At 34.9% G+C, this 18,637-nt stretch overlaps 1 protein-coding gene across 3 annotated transcripts in view; it reads right to left on the bottom strand.

Annotated features, from left to right (window-relative positions):
• Window positions 1-18,637, bottom strand: part of LOC105468297 (integrin subunit alpha V) — a 92,298-nt gene that overhangs the window by 16,067 nt on the left and 57,594 nt on the right. For all 3 annotated transcript variants that reach the window (XM_071073027.1, XM_071073028.1, XM_071073029.1), the window contains 8 exons: window positions 18,399-18,590; window positions 15,600-15,645; window positions 13,370-13,477; window positions 10,396-10,454; window positions 8,718-8,872; window positions 5,929-6,066; window positions 925-992; window positions 124-271 (listed from right to left, as the gene is read on the bottom strand). In XM_071073027.1, coding sequence (XP_070929128.1) covers window positions 124-271; window positions 925-992; window positions 5,929-6,066; window positions 8,718-8,872; window positions 10,396-10,454; window positions 13,370-13,477; window positions 15,600-15,645; window positions 18,399-18,590 — 914 coding nt within the window. The remainder of the gene's footprint in view (window positions 1-123; window positions 272-924; window positions 993-5,928; window positions 6,067-8,717; window positions 8,873-10,395; window positions 10,455-13,369; window positions 13,478-15,599; window positions 15,646-18,398; window positions 18,591-18,637) is intronic.

The following is an 18,637-nucleotide window of genomic DNA, read 5'->3' as shown; positions in this document are numbered from 1 at the left end:
TGTCTAGCAATTTAGCCTTAGGTAGAATAGCTAAGCTTGTGCTTCACTAAATAGGGGAGCAACTCATTAATGTTAATAAGATCTGTGAGTGCATTTCGATTTTTAAAGAGGCAGTCTGCTTACTTCACTGTTTCGGACAACCCCGATGAAATCAGCCTGCAGTGGAATGGAAACGATGAGCTCAGCTTCATAGGCACCTTCTCCTTGATTCTGAGCCTTAACAATCAATGTCAGAGGGTTGTCATCCCCAATATAGATCTTCTTTTGATCACTACAAGTTAACAATACAAATCCAGACTGAGAAAAAAAGACTAGATGGGGAAAGTGTGACTGTTCAAAGAAACAAGAGTTAAATACACAGCACCAACACGTTCAACAGTGTCTCAAGATATTTTAAGACTACTTCACAGCTTGATAGAAAACAGCAAATAGCACACTGGGTGCAAATCCAATGTTCTCTCAGTAAAAATAAACATTGATGCCACTAATAGATCACTATCATTCATATCTATTACTGAAGTGAATTATATGTACTTTGTAATTCCCCAATATTTTTCTAAAAGCTAAATTAATCATGTGTCATAATTCTCACAATATTCTTTATAATTCATATACCATACAAAATGGTAAGGATATTCCTTGAGTTCAAAGTATATTTGCAATGAAATGTATCTTTAAAATTATACAATATTACTTTGTGATATTACCCAAAGTTGAATGCCTGTCAACCTAGGCAACTAGTGAAAACACAGTAGATATTTTCTTTAGAAGCTCAATATTGACAGCTTTAGTATTATAGAAACTCACGCATTACCCTCCAGTATAACTAATTCTCGTTAAAATATGTTAGTCCTTTGAATAGAAAAATGTACCCTTCCACTTAAATTTCTTACTACATTATTTATTATTTCAAGCAAAACTTACCTATCTACAAAAACTTCCAGTTTGGGTTTACAGACATTGTCTTCACCACAGTCAAGTAGAATGTGAGCCTAGAAAAAAACATTTTATTTTTCTACATGAAAAATACCAATGCAGGCGGCATAAGCAGTGTTTATCAATATCTATGTGGTTATACACGTATGTACACATGTACATATTTTCATGTACTCATCAGCTTGTTTGTATACCTTAATGCAAAAGAGACCATGGCCACTTATTTTTAAACAGGTCAGTGTAGCCAGTCAAGAATGAGAAAGAAGAAAAAGATTCATAGGATATAACACAGTTCCTTGGAACCTTTCCGTTCTATCTCAAATTAAGCTGTTATCATCTTTGAATGAGGACTGGTGTAAAAGAGAAAGTAATAGTCAAGAAATGAGGGTTCATTTTTACTCTGCTGCTAGCTAAGTTGTGAGATGTCGGGCAAAATAGACTCCCTTCTAGAGTTTCTCATTATGGACTGTGCCTCCACCAATATCATGGAAATACGGCTGCAGAGGATAAAAGAATAAGGAGCTGTACGTATTCAGCAGACAGGCAGAGAGACCAAGGGGCAAAAGAGACTAGATAAAATGAGTCCAGCATTGCATGGTCATTTGGAAAAAGATGAAGGAAAAGGAGCTTGAAGCATTATAGCTAGCCAATCAGGGTAGGTGAAAAAAGCAAAGACCTGAACTTTTTTCCCTTCTAGATCTGGCCAGAAGAATGTTCCAGCTAGAGCAAAATGGAAAAACCCAAAAGAGAGAAACACTGGGAAAAAAGCAGAGGAGCTGGGTAGGATGTGAAAGAAGAAACATAAAAATTAAGAGAAGAATGGAAAATAAAGATGAGGCCATTTTTGCTTCAAGCACAGAAGTAGACAAAAAGAAGAGAGAAAAAGATTTAAAGGAAAAGAAAAACGGAGTCCCTCAAAAAACGGATGATGATTGATGATGATTGTACACTTCCAAGTAACAGGGAATGTCTGGAATTAAGGCTTCAACATACACATTTTGGGGGAACACAGTTCAGCCCTTAGCAATATTTAAAATATTGTCATTTTTACATAGAATCGCTTAAAAATTATCAGTGGAATATTTTGCATTCTATTTCCTACTGTCTTCAAAATCCAGAATGTATTATATACTTTCAGCACATCTGAATTCAAATACTTACGTTTTATTAGAAATTTTTTTGTATTTAGAATTCATATAATTCACAGTTGAAAAAGTAGATTCAAATACTCAAGTTGTTCTAAAGATACTAAAAGTTTTGCAGTAAGAGAATTAAGCATCAGCTTTTAACATTAAATTAATTAAAATTAAATAAAATTTTAAAATCAGTTCCTCAGTGACACCAAGCCCATTTCAAGTGCTCAGAAGCCACATGAGGCTTGCAAGTGGCTGTACATTGGATAGAGATTCTTAACTGTCGTTTTAATTTGAAGGAAACACAAAAATATATGTGAATTAATTCATTTACCTAGATATATGCAGTTGCTATAAGCCTTTTTCAAAAAGGACCATTAGAAGAACTATATGGTGATTCTTTACATCATGCCAAATATAAATCAAGGCTTGATTAGATTATATCAGGAAGAAAGTGTGGACTTTGCAGATAACAAATTAACTAGTGATAAGGTATGTATGTATAACATGCCCAGTTAGAATGTTAGATGAGGCCGGGCGCGGTGGCTCAAGCCTGTAATCCCAGCACTTTGGGAGGCCGAGGCGGGTGGATCACGAGGTCAGGAGATCGAGACTATCCTGGCTAACATGGTGAAACCCCATCTCTACTAAAAATACAAAAAACTAGCCGGGCGTGGTGGCGGGCGCCTGTAGTCTCAGCTACTTGGGAGGCTGAGGTGGGAGAATGGCGTGAACCCGGGAGGCGGAGCTTGCAGTGAGCCGAGATCACGCCACTGCACTCCAGCCTGGGAGACACAGCGAGACTCCGTCTCAAAAAAAAAAAAAAAAAAAAAAAAGAATGTTAGATGAGTATCTTAAGTTTGCAATGAGACATATGTATAAAATATTAATGAAACTGTAATATAGAGATACTTGGCTAACATCACTCTGTAGGGGAAGAAAAGGATTTAGCTGGCATTGAAGCAGCCATAGTATTAAAATATGCTGTCAGGAAAGATAGTTTCAGAAATGGAAAAGCAATGTCTTCCATGCTCAGACAACCAAATCTCTACAGTTATATATATTGTATCTTGCACAAAGTAAGAAATTAATATGTATTTGAGGCCGGGCATGGTGGCTCATGCCTGTAATCTCAGCACTTTGGGAGGCCAAGCCAGGTGGATCATGAGGTCAGGAGATCAAGACTGTCCTGGTCAACATGGTGAAATCCCGTCTCTACTAAAATACAAAAAATTAGCTGGGTGTGGTGGTGGGTGCCTGTAGTCCCAGCTACTCAGGAGGCTGAGGCAGGGGAATCGCCTGAACACGGGAGGCGGAGGTTGCAGCGAGCCAAAATTGAGCCACTGCACTCCAGCCTGGCAACAGAGCAAGACTTCGCCTCAAAAAAAAAAAAAAAAAGAAAGAAAGGACTTAATGTGTATTTGAATCAAAAAAATGAGAGAAAAAAAACCCAACTCTTTCTGCAGAAAACACTAAATCTCTAACACCAAAGGATCAGGGAGCAGAAAGGGAAACACTAGAACTGCACTGTCCAATATAGTAGCTACTTGCAAGCCTCATGTGGCTTCTGAGCACTTGAAATGGGCTTGATGTCACTGAGCAACTGATTTTTAAATTTTATTTAATTTTAATTAATTTAATGTTAAAAGCTGACGCTTAATTGTCTTACTGCAAAACTTTTAGTATCTTTAGAACAACTTAAGTACTTATTTGAATCTACTTTTTCAACTGTTAATTACATGAATTCTAAATACAAAAAAAATTTCTAATAAAACCTAAGTATTTGAATTTAGATGTGTTAAAAGTGTATAACACACTCTGGATTTTGAAGACAGTAAGAAATAGAATGCAAAATATTCCACTGATAATTTTTAAGCGATTCCATGTAAAAATGACAATATTTTAAATATTGTTAAGGGCTGAACTGTGTCCCCCCAAAATATATATGTTGAAGCCTTAATCCCCAGTGTCTCAGAATGGAACTGTATTTGGCGATATAGTCTTTCAAGAGATTATTAAGTTAAAATGTCTTTAGGGTGGACCCTAATCCAATGACTGACGCTTAAAAAGAGATTAGGACACAGACACACACATGAAAGGAAGACCATGTGAAGACACAAGAAGGTGACTGGTGACCATCTACAAGCCAAGAAGAGAGGCCTCAGAAGAAATGAGCCCTGCTGACTCTTGATCTCAGACTTCTAGGCTCCAAAATTAGGAGAGAATAAATTTCTGTTGTTTAAGCCACCCATTCTGTGGTACTTTGTTATGACAACCCTAGTAAACTAATACAGATATATTTTTTAAATAAATTTCACCTATACGTTTTCTACCTTTTAAAAAATGTTGCTAACCAGCAAATTAAAAATTACAAATTTAAAATTACAATTAAAACTTTATATTTCTATTTGACAGCAAAAAGAGAGTGCAGAGAAGAGCTTGTAATGTAACCAGCGAAATGAAGGATCCATTTTAGAGAAAAGCAAATGATAACAATGGTGGAGTAATTAATTAACATAAAAACAAGAGTGAATAACAAAGCTAAGCATGCAGAAAGAAACATACCTAAAAATTAATATGTCACTGATGGAACAAATGTAGGACACAGAGAAGACCAAAAAAAATTTTTTTCAAACAATGAAGAATGAGAATAGGTAGGAAGAAAAGGAAGTCACATATTACTGCAGTTATTTTTGCCCTCCAAGAGGTTTCAAAAGTTAGCCTACTTGATTAGCCAGTTTTAACACGGTGTTGGCATTAAAGAGATTGGATGGGGAGTTTGGAAAACTAATCAGAAGTAGTGATAACAATGATAATAAAAGATTTCTAAAAAATTATAAAACTATAAACAGAAAATAACCATAACCCATATATGAAAGCATATTATATAAAGGGACAAGTAACAATTAACTTTTAAAGAAAGTATAATACTGAATGACAGACATTAAGAGGCTCAGGTGGTCATTATTAAACTATTAATCAACATAATATTGTACATTCAATAAAAATAAAAAATGTAAATAATATAAACACAGAAGTATGGTTATAAGTTCTGTGTTAATGAATACTAGAAAATGGCACATATACCATGATTATTAATGTACAGAATGAAATTGTTAAAATATAAAAATTAGAAAAGACTTTTAAAAATATTTTAATTTGCCTTTTGTTACCGTCACATATAGTAATCTCAAATTACAAAACCAGAAAACAAACCAAAAAAAAAGAGCTTATGGGATCTTAGAAAGACAAAAAAAAAAAAAAAAAAAAAAAAAATGACAACCTAAATTTAGGGCAAAGAGTTCTATGAAAGAAGAAATATTAATGTGAAAACATGAACATGTAATTTAAAAAGGAGAAATAGTAATTAGAATTAACAATATTTAAATACATTATACATAAGATTTTCTAAAACTAGAATACCACCTATCAAATTTTGTTGCTTTCTTTGGTTTTCTGAAAAGAATTATTTATTTACTATATATGCACTTTTTAAGATTAAAATATCAAAGATAACATAGACATCAAATATCTTTAGCGAAATACTAAAATATGTAAACAAACTGGCACATTGCTGTTCTCCTTGAATTATTTTCCTATTTCACGTATATGAAATGTGATCCTGTCTTTCTCTGTATATCTATGTTAAGTGGCTTTAAATATCTCTGACTTGAAAATTCAGATTCCCAAAAAAATAAAAAGAAAAAAGAAAAAAAAATAGAAAATTCAGATTCCTAACCTTCTGACTTTGACTAAACATCTATCAACATAATAAAGGAAATTTTCTCTAATATTTAATAACATGAATTGTAAGGAAAAATCACAAAATATCACATTAGTGGTAAATTGAGTACAGTACCTGTCGACTAATGTTAGCAGGCGTGAACTGGTTAAGAATGGGTTGCAAGCCTGTTGTATCAGCAGCTGTTCTATAATCCAACCAATATTCCATAAAAATGGTAATTGGAGTGAGTTTGTCTCTAAATTCAGATTCATCCTAGAAATGGAAAGGCTTTGAATTAATGATAACATCAACCTAAATTATCTGGAGAAATCCGTAAGTGCACATTACAAAGCCAGCTGTATTCATCCCTGAGCCTTCAATTCTAACAAAATTCTCTGGAAAATTATACTTATGTAGAAATAGAATATCCAAAAGATTATCCTTATCAAGTGAGAACGTTTACTCAATTTTTGTTTTACAATGTACTATTTGATTCACACGAAAGTACGAGACATGTTAACATGAGCACTCACACACACCCAACATAATAAGAACATTATTGATACTGCTTAAGCTACCCAAATACTTCTTTCTCTTCCTCCCTCTGCATTCCTTCTCAATAGGATCACACGTAGGCTTCTGTGACTTCCTTTCTGTCCTACACTCTCATTAAGATCCATCCATTCTATTGCATGTAGCCTACGTTAATTTTGTACTGTTGAGTACTATTTCGTCATGTAAATATACCACAATTCATTTATCCATTCTGTCGAAGGCTATTTTTATTGTTTATGGGTTATGTTTTTGCTATTACAGAAATTGCTGTAATTATTCTTACACATAGTGACAAGTATATTTGTCAGCTCCATGGTAACACATCATTTTCCAAAGTCTTCAAAACAATTCACACTGCCGTCAGCAATGTATAAGAATTCTTAATTCACATCTTGACCAATTAATAGGTATTCGCGGACTTTGTTTAAATGTAAGATTCTATTTCTTCATAGCCATAACTTGGGATATTTGTCTTGCTTCTTAAATCATGAAGTTTTTAAAATTTAATCTCAAACCTTTTTTGTACTTAAGACAGTCACATTTCTTCTTTAATCTATTCATGTGGCAAATTACATTTTTAGACTTAATATTAACCCAGTCTAGGATAAACAATAAGCCCAACTTGGTTTATGTATCTTTTTTTTAACAAACTGCTAAGACTTATTTGCTTATAATGTCTTAGTAATCTTACATCTATTGTAACATTAGAATGAAATTCTCCCTTCTGGTACTATTTTTGACCAGTCCAGGAAACAATTACACTAGTTTCACAGATTGACTTTGAAATATTTTGGTTTTTTATTCTTTCAAAGAGCTATATAAAATTGAGAAATCTTATTCTTGAATGTTTGGTAGATACTGCCTATAAAACTATCTGGGCTTTGTTGTTTTGTAAAGATTAACTGCCAATTCTATTAAGTGTTCAGAGGATTATTCAGGTTTTCTGTTTCTTCTTATGAGAGTTGCATTGTTTTACTAAGAATTTTCATGTTTTGTCTAAGTTTTCCTATGTACTAGCCCAAGGTTATTCATAATATTCTGTTAATTCCTCCCTTATCTGTAATGCCCCACTTCAATTCTTAATTTTGTGGTGTTTTCTTCTTACTTTCATTTTTTCTTAACTTTCATTTAAATTAAATAGCATTTAAGGCTACACATTTATCTTTGTATTCTACTGTTGTGATAGCCTATACATTTTGATATGTTATATTTTCATTGTAATATAGTTGCAAGTAAATTTCCATTATAATCTTGTTTTTGACCCATAAGTTATTTAAAAATCATACTTCCCAATTCCCAGTTGATCTTTTTGTTATGGATTTCTAACAACTGCACTGTAATGGCATGTATTCTATAAAATTACTTTTTCAAATTTGTTTAGACTTCCTTTATGGCCTATGCATGGTCAGTTTTTATATTCTTTAATTATTAGGTGTAGATTCTATATAAGTCTGTTAAATCAAGTTCATTAATTATGTTGTTGTCTAAATATTTACTGATGTTTTTGTCTTGTTTTGTTTTTTTCCTTTAAATAAAATAGAGTCTCACCCAGGCTGGTCTCAAACTCTTGGCCTCAAGGGATCTTCCTGCTTTGGCCTCCCAAAGTGCCAGGATTATAAGCTTGAGCCACTGTGCCCAGCCCCTTTATTTCTTTAAACATTTTATACAAATTTGTACTCTGTAACTGGCCTTTGCGGTTCTAAAATCTGATGCTTCTTCTAGTGGCTTCTTTGTGTGTGTGTGTGTGTGTGTGTGTGTGTGTGTGTGTGTGTGTGTGTGTTTAATGAATTCATATTTCATCAAATTTAACCTGTGGAAATCCTGGGGCCCATACTGGATAGCCCCCCTTCAGCAAGGTTTTACATTTGGCTCTTGCTGGAATCAGGACGCACCTCTGTCGTAAGAACACTCAGCCTTATACATATGTTGGAATTCCTGTGCTGGTGTCTGCAATTACCACCTGCCCTCTCCTTCAGCTTCATCCTTTGCCAGCAACTCTGGCTCATATATTTGCTTATACTCCACAATTCAGATTTTTGCAACTGGAGTTTTTTAGTTGATTGATTATTTTTTTGGACCCTGATGATTTCTTTTACTGTCTTGAAAGTCCAGTTGCATTTAACAAATATGTTTTTCATAATTTGTTCAGTAGTATTGTTGTGGAAAGGCCATTTGTAATATCCAATCTGCCAGAAGTAGTAGTTCATCATTCAGGTTTGACACTTTACAAAGCTAAATTTCCTTTGTATATTTTTCTGTTTTTCCTTTTGATCTAACACTAATTTACAGAAAGTGAAAATCATTTAGATAAAAAAGAAAAACTAATGACTGAAAAGGAAAAACAAGCTAGCAGAAAAGTTATCTCTTACCCGCAGATACGCTATCAATTCCTCACACTGCATCAGTCCCCCCCTTGAAATAGTCATGTTCTTGGAGTGACTTGGGGACCTGCTGTAGAGAAACAGTGCTCGTCGAATTGCTCCCTTTTGCTTGAGTTTATCCAAAAGAAGTTCCACCTGGAAATCTACGTAAACCAAAGGATTTATAACCAACATATTCTTTATGGACACCTATCTATTCTACTCTAGAGTTTTCATGTAAACAGAGATCTTTATTCCTTAAGAAGTAAATTGTTTCTAATTAATTTAAAATGTCATTACATTATAATGAGACTATAACATCTTAATTCTGAAAAAAATTTAATAATAATTATTTCCCTAAGTAATGTCATAAATAATTCCCCCAAAAATGATAGTAGTAAGCCAATTATCAGACAGGAGAAATGCTATCGTTTAATTTAAGCTGAGAGGAGGAAATCCAGAGGATGAAACATGTGAATTAAGACTTCCACCATAAATTCAAGTAGCAAGAGTCTTGCTGATTTTGATTAAGAAGTATTTGCTCATATGTACTCATACCATCATATTAAACACTATGATGAATGAACAGTTTGCCCCACTTGAAACTCCTGCTTCCAGTGAAGCTATCATATCAAATTGTCAGATGAATATGCCTTCAGGAAGCAAGTGATCAAACAGAGTTAAATACATCAAGAATCATTGTAAAACAAGTATGTAGCAATTAGGATTACTGCCTTGTAAGATTCAGTTCTTTAAGTAGTTTCTTAAGAGAGTGCAAATCTTTAAAACCAGAAGTTACGTTACTAGTTTCTCTAAAAGTTGACCATTTCAAATTTGGGCAAACACCCGGGGTTATTTTGCTTCATGTTCTGCTCTACTTGGCCACACTGTCCTCCATGCTGTTTCTCAACCACTGAGCATATCTCCTGCTTCAGGCCTGCTGAAACTGCTAGTTCCTCTGTGTCAAACACTCCTCCACACATCCCAAAGCTCCCTCATTTCCGTCAGGTCTCTACTGAAAAGTTGTCTCCTAGGGAGACCTTGCTTGGCTGCCCTGTGTAAACTTTTACACACAAACACACACCCAACGGTTTCAGTTTCTTCTCTGCTTTATTATTCTTTACCACTTGCCATTAACATACTGACAAACCTTTGCAATAATTATTTAACACTACTATCTTGCTCTCAGGACCACATCAACCATTTTAGGAAAAGAAGAGTAGAGTTTGCTGTGTGAATTAAACAAAAAAAGTTTTGCATGACCAAAACTTTTTCTCCTCCTTCTCACTATTTCTAAACCACCTCTACTCCTGAGATTGCTGGGGGCTGCCCCAAGACATAAAACACAGACTTCTCAGCAGATCATCTACTTACAAACAATAACATTCATGCCTCCCCAGAGTTCATTACCTCACATTTGTAACTGCTTAACCTTACAAAGGTCATGTTTCCCATTTTGTGGGCTATTTAGCTCATAATGTCCATAAATAAGTGTATTAGTTTTGAATTAGCTTAAGAGTTACCAAAGAATATAATAATTATGTTGAAATCTTAAATGCCTTTAAACATAAACATTCAAATAAAAAATTGTAACAACTCGAGTAACTATTTGAATATTCTAAAATATTTTTTACGTGCTGTGTATGCAGTATCATTAAAATAATATGATTTTTCATAGAACACTTACTAAGCTTTCTGGGAAGTACTCCTTTGCCATCTGCCTTTAAGCAGAACCTAACATTAAAGCTGTGGAAAAATAAAAAACATACATAAATCCTATAATCCAGTTTAGACATATTTTTTATTATCATCCACATCTAATTTTTCTAATACATAGTTTGTATTGTGAAGCCTTACATCTTTCTTCATGTCTTAATATTATTCTAAAAACATGAAACTCTATACACTAACCTAACTCATCCTTCAGTAATTTAAGCACACTTCCTTTCATGGTACCTTGATGAGAAAAAGAGAAAGAATGTCCTAACTTCCTCTCAAGCTTATAGAACCTGTTGATAAATCTAAAGGCGGGAAATGACAGTTCAGATTTTTATTTATTTATTTATTTATTTATTTATTTATTTATTTATTTTGAGACAGAGTCTCACTCTGTTGCCCAGGCTGGAGTGCAGTGGCATGATCTCAGTTCACTGCAACCTCTGCCTCATGAGTTCAAGCAATTCTCCTGCCTATGCCTCGCGAGTAGCTAGGATTACAGGCATGCACCACCACACCCGGCTAATTTTTGTATTTTTAGTAGAGATGGGGTTTCACCACATTAGCCAGGCTGGTCTCAAACTCCTGACCTCAGGTGATTTGCCAGCCTGGGTCTCCCAAACTACTGAGATTACAGGCGTGAGCTACAGTGCCTAGCTGACAGTTTAGATTTTAAAAATTGTCCTGTTGATAAAAAGACCCACCAAAGCTTTCTTTAATTAGCAATCTTCTTTACAGCAGTGTTCTTCACATTTAGTAGCAGGTTTTGAAATCGGTTGAATGAGTTGTGTTCAGCATCTTAAGAAAATTTTTTTTTTTTTTTGAGACTCAGTGGCGCGATCTCGACTCACTGCAAGCTCCGCCTCCTGTGTTCACGCCATTCTCCTGCCTCAGTCTCCCATGTAGCTGGGAGTACAGGCACCCACCACAGCACCTGGCTAATTTTTTGTATTTTTAGTAGAGACGGGGTTTCACAGGGTTAGCCAGGATGGTCTCAATCTCCTGACCTCGTGATCCGCCCGTCTCGGCCTCCCAAAGTGCTGCGATTACAGGCATGAGCCACTGCGCCCGGCAAGAAAAAATTTTTAATAAATAAAACTGATTTAGGTATCGAAGGTAAGTATGATTTTCTGAAATGCTTGATTTAATAACTTTTATGTGTTTATAATGCAAAATGTTATTTCTTACTATGTGCCATACTCAAAAATCATATGATGTTACTGCTCTAGTTAGTGCATTTGAAGCCTCTGAATTACTAACATAATTAGAAGCAGATTATTGGCAACTTCACAGAGGTATGCAGAGTAGAAAAGCAGAAAAACTTACAGCAAAATCTTGAAAACAACTTCACTGCCAATCAATAAAAATGAAGAGCAAATATTACTGAATTTTTAATGTAATCCAATTAAAGAAATGAAAATTTCAAAACTGTAATAACTATAATTCAAAAATATTAAAAAGCAAATACAGGAAAAATATCTTTAATTGGCTCTTTTGAAGTAAAATTTCTCTAGGTACCAATCATTTCCTCCTTGATCATAAGTTCTCTGCAAATTTTCTGTGTAAGTAAGGAACATAAATAGTGTTTCCCAAAGTGGGAACTCATGAGTGACTACTCATGGTGATTTTGGTAGTATATGGGTCAAGATTTTTCATTAGTTTTATATTTATATTGATATGTATGAGAAAGATACTCGTTTCTACATTTTGCTTTTAAATACTATGAGGTAAAGCATGAGACAACTTAAAAAATATCTATAATGGGCCGGGCGCGGTGGCTCAAGCCTGTAATCCCAGCACTTTGGGAGGCCAAGACGGGCAGATCATGAGGTCAGGAGATCGAGACCATCATGGCTAACACGGTGAAACCCCGTCTATACTAAAAAAATACAAAAAACTAGCCAGGCGAGGTGGTGGGCGCCTGTAGCCCCAGCTACTTGGGAGGCTGAGGCAGGAGAATGGCGTGAACCCGGGAGGCGGAGCTTGCAGTGAGCTGAGATCTGGCCACTGCACTCCAGCCTGGGTGACAGAGCGAGACTCCATCTCAAAAAAAAAAAAATAAATAAAATATATATATATATATATATAAAAAAAATGAAAATAGAGCAAAAATTACTGAAGTAGCATACAAATGACAAAGATGAGAGAAAGAATGGAGTAGAGAAGAATTCAGACATTTAACTTATGAAAAAATATTATATTTTTCTTTGGAAATTAGTAAAGGAATAAGCAGAAAATATACTAGAGCAAAATAATTTTTTTCAAACAGCTGCTGTTCACAGATATTAAATCTGAAAAACAAGATATCTTTTAAAAATTTAATTGTTCATGGGCCTGTTTGGAATTACATATAAATGAACTGAGATCTTATTAGCTTTTCTTTCTTTTTGAAAATATTCATTGACCATGCATAATTCTTTAAAAATTAATTTCATACTAATTTACTGAGTATTTTTACAGCTCTTTTTTGGAGCACTATTTCTATAATCCAATTTATAACATGAAAATAGAGTATAAGGCCAGGTGCAATGGCTCACGCCTATAATCCTAACACTTTAGGAGACTGAGGCAGGATGACTGCTTGAGCACAGCAGTCTTCGAGACCAATCTGAGCAATATAGGGAGATCCCATCTCTACAAAAAATTTAAAACATTAGCTGGGTATGGTGCCACACGCCTGTAGTACCAGCTACTAGAGAGGCCAAGGTGGAAGGATCACTTAAGCCTAGGAGGTCAAGGCTACAGAGAGCTGTGGTTGTGCCACTGCACTCCGGTCAGGGCAACAGAGGCAGACCTTGCTTCAAATAAAAAAGAATAGAAAAAACAGTATACTCACAGAAACTGTTTTAGCAATATTTCAGCCCTACCACCTTCACTTTTCAATTGTTCTTACAGTGCTTGAACAATAATCACAATAATAACTATTATTAAACAAATACCCTTACCAGGAAACTTTGAGAGCTGTTCCAGGCAGTGAGCAGGTTTTATTGTCTTGATTTAAAATGCTAGGGTACACTTCAAGACCAGCATTTACAGTGATAACTGGTCGGGCCCTAGTGGGGGAAAAAAAGAAGATGAAGAAAAAAGTTATTTATAAAGTTAGGTTGATCGAAATATTTTTGGTTCATATTCACTACATATATAGTACAATGTCTACTAAAAGTATTGTCTGTAATAGTAAAAGGAACAGGAACAACATAACTGTAGGTGATCAAATGTCTCAGTTGCCCAGAACTGTCCTAATTTTAGCACAGAAACTCCTGCATCCTGAGAAATCGCTCAGTTCCAGGCAAAGTGGGACAATGGCTGACCTATATGAATTCAGTCACTAAAGCAGGATGGCTAAATAAGTTGTGAGATATCTACCAAATTCACTGCACTACCATGGAGAAAATGAGCGCAATGACCTCTAAGACATAACCAACATATAGTTTTAGTGAGAGAGAAAAAAAAAAAAAAACCCCAAAATGTACAAAGGATGTCTACGGATAAACATACATACATACATAATATGATTTTTTAATGCATAGAATATTTCTAATAGAAGAAACAAATAAATTATTAGCTGGTGTGAGGGAAAACATTTTTTTATATACCCTTCTTGTACTGTTTGCATTTTTACCACATACATTATATAATTAACAGCAATTTAAAAAACTAAAAACAATAAATTAAAATAAATACAGTTTTCCTGAGTTCAGATACACAGGTTGAAATCCTATACAAAGATACAGCGGGCTCAAGTCAATCAATGTGCCTGTCTCAAAATGATAAATCTCTGAAATCTGTTAAGTATTGTATAGTTACAATTACTATAGTATACAGTTATTGTATAGTATACAATTAAATTGACCCATCACAAACTCTACACAGCACTAATGTTAGTATTCCTGCCATGTATAAACTCAGATCATAGATATGTAAACATCTTAACTACCTGGGATGCCAACTGATATTCTGAGGAACTGATGAAATACAGAGAATAACTGGGGATATATAAGAAATTGGGAAATAGAAATATATAAATTCATACATATTGCTCTAGTAAAAATATTCATTTCGGGTTTCATTAGATACTAACCTTGTGGTCAGAGAATACCAAGACATAAGCATGAGGTTAATTTCCTGCTTCTTATAGGAAAATGTAAACCCAGACAATTTTTAGAGAGATTAAAACTACAGGAGAATACCTTTGAACATAATTTAAAAGACAAAGAACGGGCGAGCAAAGTGGCTCACACCTGTAATCCCAGCACTTTGGGAGGCTAAGGCGGGTGGATCACTTGAGGCTAGGAGGTCAAGACCAGCCCAGGCAACATGGCAAGACCCTGTCTCTACCAAAAATACACAAAATTAGCCAGGTGTTGTGGCGCATGCCTGTAGTCCCAGCTCCTCGGGAAGCTGAGGCACGAGAATCACTAGGACCTGGGAGGCGAAGGTTGCATTGAGCCAAGATTGCACCACTGTACTCCAGACTGGGCAAAAAAAAAAAAAAAAAGACAGACGTTCCAGTGTTCAATAGCACCACAGATTGGCTATAGTTAACAATAATTTATTGTACATTTCAAAATAGCTGGCTGGGCATAGTGGCTCATGACAGTAATCACAGCACTTTGGGAGGCTGAGGTGAGTGGATCACTTCAGGCTAGGAGTTCAGGACCAGTTTGGCCAACAGGGCAAAACCCTGTCTCTACTAAAATTACAAAAATTAGCCGGTGTGGTGGCATGTGCCTATAACCCCAGCTACTTGGGAGGTCGAGGCATGAGAATGGCTTGAACCCAGGGCGCAGAGGTTCCAGGGAGCTGAGATGGTCCCATTGCAACGAAACTCTGTCTCCAAAGAAAAGAAAAAATCAAAATAGCTACAAGAGAGGCTAGAAGAGAGGATTCTGAATGTTTCCAACACAAATAAATGATAAATGTTTGAGATGATGAATATCCTAATTACTCCGATTTGATCATTACATTGTATGAATGTATCAAAATATCACATGTACCCCATAAATATGTGCAATTATTACGTATCAATAAAAATAATACTATTTGCCTGCAGCAAATCATGAATAGAAAGAACAAATTTTATCATTATTTCAAGAAAATTAAACTAAAATTCAGTTAAAAAACGTTCAAATAATTCAGAATATTCCTATATTACAGGATACAGAAAATGCTCACCTGTATAAGATAGCTCGATCTACACCAAAAGCTCCTACAATTAAGTCTTAAGAAAGAATGGAAAAACATGTTAATAATGATAATAGTTTTTAAAATGTATATACCATTCTATAAAATTTTCAATGAACATAAAAAGGCTTGAACATATTCTCAAAACTATTCATTAAGAGGTTGTAAGATATCATATAAAAGGATAAAATATATGAAAACTGTAAACAAACTACCATCAGTAGAAAATGCTTATTATAAAGTAGACTTTCATCTAGGTGGAGATAAATCTTTTAAATGAATATTTAGTAAAAAGTAGCAACGATAAGCATACACCTGCCAAACATACATACTGCCAAAGGAAAAAGCTTTATAGATGCCTGTGGATTTTACAATCTTATTGTAAAATTTCTTTTCTATTTCCTATACATAATATATATGTATATACATATAAATATAAAATATGATAGCAGCACTCAAATCAGCAAGAATGAAACACATTAGTTTTCATATGCCACTGGTTCAACTGGTTCACAGTTCAGGAAAAGAAAAATGAGAGCTCTATCTCACAGCTCATAGCTCTATCTATACCCAAGCTAAATTTGAGGAAGTCTTTTCTAAACAGAAAAGCACATGAAAAAAAACATAAAAACAGAGAGATTTGATTACATAAAAGTTTAAAACTTTAAGCTCAAAATGCAAATGTGACAAACTAGAAAATACATACAAGCGTTAAGGAGTTAATATTCGTAACATTTAAGTTACTGTGAAAATTTTTAAAAAATGAATGAATGAAAGAAAACCAAAATACCATCCCAGTAGCAAAGAAGAAAAAAAGACACAAAAAGGAAATTCACAGAAGTAAATATGTATATACACAAATAACAACATGAGATTGATTCTTAACTATACATTAGATTATTAGTAAAAATAATCATTTTTATTTGTGTATAGTGAAGAACCAACCTCATGGCCGGGCATGGTGGATCATGCCTGTAATCCCAGCACTTTGGGAGGCTGAGGCAGGCAGATCACGAGGTCAGGAGTTTGAGACCAGCCTGACTAAGACCAGCCTGATCAACAAGGTGAAACTCCATCACTACTAAAAATACAAAAATTAGCCAGGTGTGGTGGCACCTGCCTGTAATCCCAGCTACTCAGGAGGCTGAGGCAGAAGAATCGCTTGAACCTGGGCGGTGAAGTTTACAGTGAGCAGAGATCACACCACTGCACTCCAGCCTGGGTGACAGAGCGAGACTTAGTTTCAAAAACAAAAAAAGAATCAAACGCATGCCTTATTTCTAGAATCACAAACTGTTAGTTAAAATACCCAGTCCACCTGTTATACAGTTTAAAATTATTTTAAAAGAGGCACAAGTGTGGGAAAACAATGACTCATTGACTGCTGGTGAGTGCTTTAAAAAGTTGACAAAAACCTTCCTGTGGAGGGAGTGGGATGGTAACTTGACCATGTGTATCAACATCCTTAAAAAAAGAAGTGCACACACTTGACACAGTGATTCTTGAATTTTGTCCTAATGACATAATCAGAGATATGCAAAAGAATTATGAAGAAAGATAAAAATGCCACAAAATAAGGTAAATAAGATACGATACAGCTATTTGTTACAAAGGGAAACAAAATTCATGTTTTAGAAGAGTAATAAAGAAATGTTCCTGAAACGTTGAATAAAACACACCATAAACAGCATATAAAACCATGATTTCCTTTTTAAAAAAATGTGTGTGACTGCATAGTAAAAAAAAAATCGAAAAGATATGCTTTGATGTATTTTCTAAAAGTTCTATAATATATTGCACTTATAACAAAAAAACTCTAAAATAATATTAATTTATGAGAATCAACTTCATGTCTTATTTCTGGAAACAGACCAACATACTTGTATATTGAGCTCGTATTAAGTGTTTCAACACAAAGGTCATCTAAATTTTCTACACTGTATTTCATTTAAAGAAAAGATCTATTTTGATCCTAGATACATTTATAATGCTTCAAAGTGTGTAAGAACCAGAAAAAGGTCTTGCTTGCTCTATTGGACCCATGCAGGGGGCAACTTGGGCAAACTGCCTTTCTCAGTCTCTTTTTACATTCAGAAATGGTATAATAATGAGCTACAAAAATGAGCTTAAATTAACTCATGTATTAATTCCCAGCACTTTGGGAGGCCACAGCAGGTGGATCGCTCGAGCTCATGAGTTTGAGACCAGCCTGGGCAACATGGCAAAAACCACTCTTTGCAAACCATACAAAAAGTAGCCAGGCATGGTGGTGCGTGCCTGTAGTCCCAGCTACTCAGGAGGCTGAGGTGGGAGGATGGCTTCAGCCCAGAAGGTGGAGGCTGTAATGAGCCAAGATTGTGCCACTGTACTCCAGCCTGGGCAACAGAGCCATATCTTGTCCATAAAAAAAAAAAAAAAAAAAATCACAACTATTAGTCAAGTACATAAATTCTACATAATTAAAAAAATAAAAAAGATAGGTAACATTAAAACAGCTTAGAATGAGCATTTAGCTTTTGTTTATAGCTTCTGTAATACTCTTCTCTGACATTTCATTAAAGACTACAGGAGAAACTCAGAGTGTACTGTATACACTCCCAGGAAAGACAGCTGACTTTTATTCATATCCTCTTAGGTGATGGGAATGATGCCTTGAATATTTTAGAGGTTTGATCAACACATGAAATACTGAATTGCAATAATTTATAATATAAATCAAGAACAGTAACTAATACTATTTGCTATTAGGACTGAAAAATCTAAGGGCTCTATGTGTTGATAAGACAGCACCTGGATATCCATTTTTGTCTATATCTGTGGCTCCTTTCATTGAATAGCCAAAGCTTGGTGGCATGCTTCGAGCAGCCCACTGCCCTTCAAGGATTTGAGATGGGACTGCGTTCAAGCCAGCTGATCTTCCATTGAAGATATAAACAATTCCTTTTTTATCTTCACCCCCATATGGAGCAGCAATTGCAATATCTGTGGGGAAAAAGAGGAGGGGGAAGGAGCATGACAGAAGCAGGAGG

Source organism: Macaca nemestrina, chromosome 11 (assembly GCF_043159975.1).
Source record: "Macaca nemestrina isolate mMacNem1 chromosome 11, mMacNem.hap1, whole genome shotgun sequence".
In the NCBI taxonomy this organism is placed as follows: Eukaryota; Metazoa; Chordata; class Mammalia; order Primates; family Cercopithecidae; genus Macaca; species Macaca nemestrina.
Note: the sequence above shows the minus strand (reverse complement) of the source record. Positions and strands in the feature narration are given on the sequence as shown.